This window comes from Anneissia japonica, unplaced genomic scaffold (assembly GCF_011630105.1).
Source record: "Anneissia japonica isolate Jap-2015-1 unplaced genomic scaffold, ASM1163010v1 scaffold2028_len131717_cov125, whole genome shotgun sequence".
Taxonomy (NCBI): Eukaryota; Metazoa; Echinodermata; class Crinoidea; order Comatulida; family Comatulidae; genus Anneissia; species Anneissia japonica.
The window spans coordinates 91391-101593 of NW_022736659.1; the positions used below are offsets into that span (position 1 = coordinate 91391).

General features: G+C 32.6%; 1 protein-coding gene across 1 annotated transcript in view; it reads left to right on the plus strand.

Moving 5' to 3' along the window:
- Positions 1–1050: 1050 nt before the first annotated feature.
- The window catches only part of LOC117116830, an 18844-nt gene continuing 9691 nt past the window's right edge, over positions 1051–10203 (plus strand). The window contains exons 1-3 of the mRNA XM_033260921.1: positions 1051–1126; positions 1784–2266; positions 3381–3860. Coding sequence (XP_033116812.1) covers positions 1117–1126; positions 1784–2266; positions 3381–3860 — 973 coding nt within the window. The 5' untranslated portion in view covers positions 1051–1116. The remainder of the gene's footprint in view (positions 1127–1783; positions 2267–3380; positions 3861–10203) is intronic.

Consider the following 10203-nt stretch of genomic DNA (forward strand, 5'->3'; position numbering starts at 1 on the left):
TGCTACATAATAACTTTATTTTATTTAAAATCTTGTAATTGATTTTATAGGAAACTATTTTACGCAGCCATGCATTCAACTAAAGTGTGAGCTAAAATGTGAATTCATCCAAGGCTTGTAGAGATCGGTCACTGAGGCAGAGTTGGGGGGGGGGGGAAGATTTTGATAATGTCTATCATCTAAATCACCTAGGTAAGTAGTAATTTAGAACATGTTTGCCTACTACAAATTTCATGGGTCACAATCTAGAATTTGTCAGTGGACTTTTTTCAGTAAATTCATTACATAGGCCAACATTAATTAGGCCAAATAAAAAAAATTATTGTGTTGGCGTATCATCGTGTACCATCCACCAAAATAGGCTAGGCCTTGGCCCCCTAGACCAACGTCAGGTTCTTTTTTTTTCTTTTTTGACTACACGGAACAATTTCTTCTTTCATGAGCTCATAAGGCTGGAATAGCCTTGGACTTGGCTAGGGGGCCAAGGCCTAGCCTATTTTGGTGGATGGTACACGATGATACGAGTCCAAAATTGTATTATTTGTATATTTTCTACTTTTTAAGCGTAAACACATTTTTGGTTTAAAAAAAACAAAACAAAAACTTACCACCTACTGACCTACCCAATTTTTGGGTAGGTTTTTCCCAAAATGTGGCCTACACAAACATTTATTTTTTTTGGCCTTGCTCTCTGTTCTGAGTATAGATAACCAAGCATCCTTTCATACAGTAGTCCAAAGCCGGGTACAATTGTCGTACAATGCCGTGTGTACTCGCCGTGAGTCTTGGGGAGATGCCTTATTGGTGACTGTAAAATGGTCAGAACCAGACAATTCCGACTTTTGATAGAGTGTTTGGAATGTGTTAATTATAGAAAGTAACACAATTTTCACATGGCCTAGAATATTAGCTATATTTTAAGTCAGTGGTGATGTTGTAATTTTCATTTCCACATAAATTTTCTACCTATCTTGATTACTCTACATGCATATTGCAGAGTTACATTGATGTGAACTGTAAAGAAATAATATTGTGATATTAAATCCATTTTAGTGTGAAAGTTTGTGAAGCTCAACATTTGGAGTAATAGTGTATATAGTAGAGTTTGCAAGGATAATGGAAACAGGTAAAATATTGATAATGATAGTTGGCGATATGTAGGCCTACAGTGCTATTTCACACACATAGTCATCATGAACAAAGTGATCACAAAAATGGTGCTTCATTATCATCACACTGAGAATAGGCAGTCAATCAGAGCCTACAACCTCCACATCTGAGACTGGCGAAAGCCGCAGGAAACTAAGAAATAAAAACAAAAGTCAGCCCCGACATCTTTCCAAGCCATGCATACAGTACATTGAACATAATGTGCATTCTACATGTTTTCAAATTATTGCTTTCAATAATACAGTACAACCATTTGCATGATAAGTAAATTCCAGGTTAATAATAAATGAAGATTTTTAGTTATTTTAAAGCCTGGTGTATAAAATCATAAAAAAGACAACTGAATTCTATACACCTTGCTCAGTATACTGTACTTGGGTCAATCATTTTTATTTTGAGAATGTCGCCATATGTCATTTTTTATTGTTTGCATATGAAATTTGCACATGAAATTTGGACATGCAAAACAGATTTGTATTTATGGGGAGAATTTGATAACCTGTAATGTAATCATCAAATGCTGAAAATTAAATTATTATCAATGTACTATTAAACTATTTTTTATTTTTTTATTTTATACATTTCTTTTATTATTGTCATCATTTCCTCACAGAGTTCTCATCGATGCTGGTGCAACTGTCTGATGCCATCAGCAAGAAAGATGAAAAGTATGTAGACCTGTTGAGGGTTCTGTACAGAGATCTTGCAAATGTTAAATCAGATTTAGAGAAAGCTAATTCTGCATTTGATTTATTTCAATTGCTTATAGCACCTGGCATTTTGAAGCCAACAGACATTTCAGTTTTGTTTGAAACAATTGAACTAACTGGATTGAAATATTTGAAAGATATAATCAAGATATATGAGACCTATCCTGATGAAGTGAAGATCACTCGGTTTTCACGACATCGTCAACAGGTTGTTGCTCTGGGAAAAGACTTTTCAGTTAAGGATATCCAGAAAGTTAGTCAGTTGTACGAAGGAAATTTTTCCTGCCCATGGAAACTGATTCAACATCTTGAAGATAAATCTGTTTTAACCGAAAATAGCATGTCATCATTTCTTCAATGTTTGAAGGAGAATAAAGTAAATGAAGGTTAGTAATAAATATAGAATATTATCACATTTAAATATCCATGTAAAACATGGTATTAGTAAAAAGCTACTTCTGTATTGCGATTTTTAGCAGTTTAGAAGCTTTAGAAGCCCAATGGACTAAAGGTCAAGCATAAGCCCATCTTGAATTGAAGCCCCTCTTTAGTTTGCAAAAGTAGCCTTGAAAAGAAGTCCATGGGCTTATTTTGAAGATAACATAAGCTTTTTTTTGCAATACAGTAGTACAGTACACTTACTGTACATGATTTTCAAACAAAATATATTAAAAACATGCTTGGTTTATACAGTATTTTAGGTGATTTAATAAATACTGGTTATTACATTCTATGAAACAGACTGATGTTACAGTGGCCATACTTCTGTTTTATGTGAAATTCCCAAAATTTACAGCATTCATTTAAAAAAAAAAGCCCCCCCCCCCATTTATGTTGCAAAAGTATCCTCGAAAAGAAACCCATCTCGAAAAAAAGACAATCTCAAAAAGAACTCCATCTCAAAAAGTAACCCATCCAAAGGTCCCAAAAAAAAGAAGCTTCTATTGCAGGTTTCACAGTATGCATTTTCAATTTAATGATTAAATTCAATGAGACCTCTCCTAGTCGTCATGAACTGCAGTATTGAGAATAAGGCCATTTCAGAATGCAAGTCTCTGTAAATATCAAAGTGATAATTAATTATGGTAAGGATAACAAATGAAAAAAAAAAAAAAAATATAGTATATGGCAATACAACCTCTGCTACATTATATATTCACTTTCATGAAACATTAGTAGGAAATAACAAGAACATTGTCCGAGCAGAGTTTCTACTTGTAGGAGCTGTAATGTGTATAGTCAACTTGGCTGAGATAATTTCAAAATTATGCCAGCACTTGGCCCCATCGGAAAATGTTAATGCCCGCTCAAGTCCCCCCCCCCCCCCCCAATCTAGCTCCAAGACAGACTTTATCTATTAAATTTTTATAAACAGACCTTTAGAATTTATCAATGTTATAAAAAGATATTATAAAACATTCTCTGACAAGCTGAAATCAGGAGTGTTTTAGGGGATTTATTTTAGTTTAATCATTTAGAGTCTACATTTTCTTTAAATAGATTTTACTCAACTGCTTGTGAGAATATCAGATGCAATCAGCAAAGAAGGTGAACAGTATGTAGATATGTTGAGGGTTCTTTACAAAGATCTTGCAGAGATAAAAACAGAATTGGAGAAAGCTAAATCTGCCTTCAATTTATTCGAAATACTAAGAGTCGCTGACATTTTGAAAGCAACAGACATTTCAATTTTATTTGAAACAATTGAAATAACTGGATTAAAGTATTTGAAGGACATAGTCAAGACATTTGACACATATCCAGATGAAGTAAAGATCACTCGATTTTCAGCACATCGTCAACATCTGGTTGCTCTTGGAAAAGACTTATCTACCATAGATATTCAAAGGATTGGTCAGATGTACGAAGTTCCAGATGACTTCTGTTCTAATTCATGGAAACTAATCACATTTCTAGAAAGTGAGGGTATTGTTTCCAAAGATAACTTGTCATCGTTTCTCATGAATTTGAAAAGAGTTGGTGAGTATGAAAATTATTTAATAATTTTATTTGCAATACCAAATTACAAATACTGTACGTAGATATTAAGTTAGCGATACCACTCTCAGACCCAGAGATACTGTTCTAAGTGCTTGATGTTTTCTCACAGTTCTTATAATTAACAGATAGACGTTTGGAGAACTCTACTAACTGATCATATTTAAACATTACCAAAAATGCATCACTGAATGATTTTGATTAAGCATATAAACGCTATGCTTTATATTACAATAGTTATTTTAAATTTATTTGTAACCTATGCCACTAATGTTCTGTTTCACAAGCAGTCTTAGTATAGTCTAGTTATTGCTGTTGATGATGTTGTTATTTTTATTAAATATTATTATTGCTATTATTAATATCAAGCATTTAAAGCAGGAGTAAGGGATATTTGAAATGCTGGAAATATTACACACTTTTGTTTTGCTCTCTAACAGGTAAATCAGGAAAATTAAAACAAGCAAGAAAAAAGCAAAGATGGGACAAAGGTTTGTAATTAATAATTATGCATCACTATTTTGATTTCTGTACATAGTGTCATAGTGTAATACAGTGTAAGTGCACAATACATAATGTTCTGGTAGGGAGTAAGAAAATCATATATGTCATTTATTTCATTATTTTGAATTTACAAAAACTAATATAAAAATACAAAATGACTCAGTAAGACTTGGTAGGTTGCTCAAAAGAGGGCAATACCCATCTGTCTGGGAGCTCTCCAGTACCAATCGAAGAAACAGATGTAACAGAAATATATTAAAATAATTTGTAAAGTACTTAAAAACTATAAACAGAATATTGTATTATTGCAATTAAAGTCATTATTAATAGCATTATCATTATTTTGGAATATAATGTGATGGAAGCACAGCTTGGCCCTGTCAGTAAAAAATTTTTAAATATAAATAAATTGTCAGATTATCTTAGAAAAACAATATTTGCAAACCACTTAAAAACAATAAATGAAGTATAAATATTATTACTACAATTAAAATCTTTATTTAAAAAAATTAACATTATCTAAATTAAAAGTAGAATGAAATTTGATGGAAGCAAAAATTGACCCTTTCAATAAAAATGTTAAAGTAAATTATAAGATTATCTAAGTTAAATAGAAATATTAAAAGTAACATGTGCAAAGCACTAATACAACAATATATCCAAATGGTCTACTGTAGTTATCTGTTAATGCAAAAAAATGTCAATTTCAATTTCCTCAATAGGTATTAGGAGAAGCATAGGAGAAGCATCAACATCAAAAAGACCAAAGTTAGACAAAGGTATGTACTGGGTGTTGCTGAATAATTGCTTGTTATTTTTAGTGAATATCTGTAATGTATGAATGTATATTAGTCTATGTATTTCATCTGATTATTAAATATGTATTGTGCTTTATTCAATTTTTGGAGGCTCCAAATATTAAATGTATAATAAAGTATGATATTTTTCTAAAATCAGTGCACGAATAATACATAAAAATAAAACTATTTTAATATATTTTTAACACATTGTTAGAAAATATGTCTAATAATACATAAAAAAGACCACAATGTTAAAAACCAGAAATATTTTAGACATCACTGTGGTTATAGGCATGTTTCCGCTACTACGCAAACTTGGTCGTCAATCGGGAAACGTGCATACACATTTCAAAGTGGAAAGGGCACTATGTCAATTGTCCACCTCACTATTCAGTATTCAGTAATTAGCTTATAAAATATTATTAAATAGTTAAATTAGTTGGTCTTTTGTTTGGAAGTTATGCATGGTTTGGTAGTTTAAATAAATTGATTACAATAGAATACAATATTATGAATCAGGCTGGAAAAATTCTAAAATAAAACAGGCAATAAGATGATATTTGGATGATTTTTCAATAAAGTAGATCAAAGCATTTGATACAATTAACCACAATATCCTTTTATTTAAACTTTCTCACTATGGTATCCGCAGTCCCACCATAATCTTTTTCGAAGTTACCTCTCTAACCGTTCACAAAATATTTTAACACCATCTCCAATTGTCGCCTGATTATTTGTGGTGTCCCCCAGGGATCCTTATTGGGCCCTCTTCTATTCCTTTTATATATAAATGATGTTCACTTCTCTTCCAACCTTCTTTCTTTTTTTCTTTATGCTGACGACACCACTATTCTATGTTCTAACAAAAATATCCATTCCTTATTCAATACTGTTAACTCTAATTTAATTTCCATTTCCCAATATTTTGCCACCAACAAACAATCGCGAGAAGTGTAGCTTCATCCTGTTTCGAAGTCTCCAAATAATCACAAACTCGCGATCTTTCAATTTTTCAAAATTTATATTGATAATTATAAAAATCCAAATATCCAATTTGCAAAGTTCTTAGGGGTTTATCTCGATAGTGGATTAAATTGGGAAAAGCAAATCAGCCAAATTGAAATTAAAGTATCCAAAAGCCTTGGTATCATTTCTAGGTTATCCTCATATGTTCCCCCAATGTTCTTTGTATCCTTTATTGCTCCCTTATTCTCCCCTATCTGAGATACTGCAACATTGTTTGGGGAAACACCTACCTTTCCAACTTAAGTAAACTTCAAATCATTTAAAAGGAGGCTATCAGGATTATATCTGGTGCTCCACTATGGTCTCATTCTTCTTTATTTTCTAATCTCAATCTTCTAAAATTTGCAATGTCTATTTTATGTACGCCTCCAATCGCTGTCTCTTACCAACTCATTTCTGTAACATTTTCAAATACAATTACTCCTTTCACAATTAGAGTACACGAAATAGCTCTAATTCGCCTACAGAACCAATTATTTCCAGCCCTAAATTTTGGAATTCGTTACCCTCTCATTTAGTCAATGCATCTTCTATTAAATTTATGCTAACCAATTAAAAAAACACTTAATTGCTGATTGGTAATTTTGTATTTTAACATATAAATTCTATCTCCCCTGTTACCACTTTCTCGGTCTGTCGGTCTGTTTTCGATTAATTTTGAATGTTGTTGTTTTTTGTCTCTTTCTGTCCTGTTCTTTTGCTTTTCTTCTCTTTTTTTTTATTTTCTCTCTCTCTCTCTCTCTCTCTCTCTCTCTCTCTCTCTCACGTTTCTGGCTGTCCCACCACAAGATTGGTTTCTCTTATCTTCTTGGGTCTTGCCATCTTCCTTTCACTTGTCTATTAAATTTTCATTATCAATTTTCTGCATTTTCAATTTATTTAAAAACCATTGTATTATTTATCTCTGTTAAAAAAGGAAGTAAATAAATGTTGAATTGAATTGAGTATATTTACAAATAGTTCCCACCCACTAAACATACTACAGTATATTGATCTTTTGGAAAATTCAAATTAATTTCATAATTCAATCTAAAAATCATAAATGTATTTATATTAGGTGTCACTGAACTAAAAAAACCCCACAAAACTAGGGATTGTAGATACTCAAAGTGAATATATTGCACACATTTGTTTTGATCAAAATTCCCAATGATGTATTCTCTTTACAGACAAGTCAGGACAGTCAGAAGAACCAAGAAGGTCAAGGGCAGATGAAGGTGTGTTTATATACAGTAGCATTATATTGACATTTTAATACATGTGCATCCTAACAAAAGTAATTATACATAAACAAGTTATCGAGTAGTTACATATTGCACACTGGAGCATAGTTGAGTTACGTGGATCACAATAAGATTATAAATGTACGGTAAATGATAGGTTTATTAAAATTACCGTACTCGCGCGAATAAGCGCCCGGGCGCTTAAAATATTTTTTTGCACTTTTTGAGGGGCGCTTATACGAATGGGTCGCTTATGAAAACAAGAGTGGAAATTGAGGGGGCGCTTATGGAAATAGATGAAAATCGAAGGGTTCTTATGAGAACTTATTAAATTCAAGAGGCACATTTTGAATGAAAAACGATTATATAAGGACATCAGGAAACCGCAAATTACGAATGGTGGTGCGGCGGAAAAGATAATTGTCCAGAGAGCATGGCTTGTCATGACAAGAATGTTGTGAGTACAGTATTAGGCCTACATAACAGCAGAATAGCAGATGAAATTAGTGGTAGTGGTTAGCTTGTTGGCCATATTCGGTCAATTGAGATTAGCAGGATGGCATGATCATTGCAGGTTTTCTTGAAAACTCAGATGAGAATGTGTTAAAGGTGCAAATTGTCGGAAAAGGAGAAGGACTAGGCTATAGACAAATGTAAGAAGATGAAAGTTGGAAATATACTGTCCAAGATATCCTCATTTTGATATTGACTACAGGAATGTGATTCCACTCCACAACTCAAATCATGCCAACATCCAAAGTCCCAGGATTGATTGGATTATTGAGGGGGCGTTTATTCAAATTAGAAGGGGACGCTTATTCAAATGGGGCACTTAAGGAAATTTTCACGTTAGGAGGGTCGCTTATTCAAGAAGGGCCCTTATTCAAACGGGGCGCTTATTCGCGCGAGTACGGTAATTGCTATATCAAAATTGGCATTAGCATATCAATCAAATTAACAAATTGCAACTAAAAAATTACAATTATTAGGTTACTCTAAGCACAACATTTTATGGCCTGAAATAGCACACTCACAATTTTTAATATAGTTTTTTTTTCTCCACCTTTTTAATTTTAAAAAGACTAGGGGAGCTTGGGACAGCTTTACACCTGTCTCTTCTGAATAATTTTTTTGTTTAATCAAATCAAATCAAATTCAGTTTATTGCAATCTGACAAGATAAAAGTCTACACCAAATTGAAGTTTAACAATAATTGCAGAAGAACATATACACAGAGATCAGGGAGACCAGAGATTACAAGGGTCTGATTATAACCGACCCAGGGCAGAATGTGAAGCGCTCTTCGTTGAATTTGTTCTAGGGCTTTGGACTGAACACCAAATATACAAGTACAGTACCCCAAACGGGCAGCATACTCCATAACAGGGCGAATAATACTAACGTAATATTGGGCCAGTTCTCTTTCCCCAGCCCTGCTCTACCTAGTTGTTTTAGGAAAAAACAGACAGGTATTACATTTAGCTAATAAGGCTTCAATATTCAAATTCCAAGATAGTTCGCAAGAAATTCTTTTTGGGCGGATAGTAATCCAAATCGTTTCGAAATCATTTGGAACAAACTTTCTACGGAATGTTCTCATTGATGTAAATTAAAACACTGCCTTGGTTTCTTTCAAGCCTATTCTTATGGACAAAGCTATATCCACTTAGAGTAAGTAAATTATTGGCAATGTGTTTAAGGTGTGTTTCGGTAATGGCTACTGTGTGGGCGGGTTGTGTTAATCTTAGTTGTAAATTCATCAAATTTGTTCATAATTGACCTAACATTGATTATCCACACTGACGGTACATCATGTTTACAAGGGGTGATGTCTATTAAATTAGCATTATTTACTCCGGTAATCCGTGGCCTACCTTTTGAGAACAAATTACCACCTAAAATATCAGATCTTTTGCAAGATGATGGTCGGGATTCTTCTACGTTTAGATTTTCCAGGTCGCCATCCTCTAGGCTTATCCATATAGTAGGCCTACTGCTATCATAATAACCGGAGACCACGAAGAAAGAAGTATGTATTCTTTATGTTGGAGGTTTAATCCGCTTGGAACATGAACACAATAAGTTAACTTGCATACATCAAGTCCCTCTGTTTTGATGCAGTATTAGCCTAGCTACTCTATCAGTATGGCCTTCTACCTGTTTACCACGTAGACAATAGGACAGCACAAGTCCGACCACTTTTGATCATCCTAAATACTCAACATAAAACTCCACAATCGCAAACAGCAACAGAAAGTCACTAAACATACACAAAATGAGATTTAACTAAAGATTTAGCTAGGAAAAGATCCAATTACAGCCACCACAGTGTGGACGCATTATACACAGTCAAAATCATTATACACAGTCAAAATCATTATACACAGTCAAAATCATTATACACAGTCAAAATCATTATACACAGTCAAAATTGTTTTTTTATTTAGATAAAAATTCTGGATTTGTATAATCAGAAAGTAGAATTTAAGAAATTGAACTAAATGATGTAATGTAGAAGAGTAATAGTAACTTTAACTATAAAATTAATAGTAAAAATATATTATTGCTATTTGTTTTCAACTATTTCTGATATTATTATCAAAGATTCCCACTATGTTGATCTTTTGAAACATCCAAATCAATTTCATAATTAAATAATAATGTATTTTAGATCTTTTCTTTGTCATTTAACCTAATAAATTATAATTAAATCATTGTCTTGTAATTAAACAAAGAATATATATATATATATATATATATATATATATATAT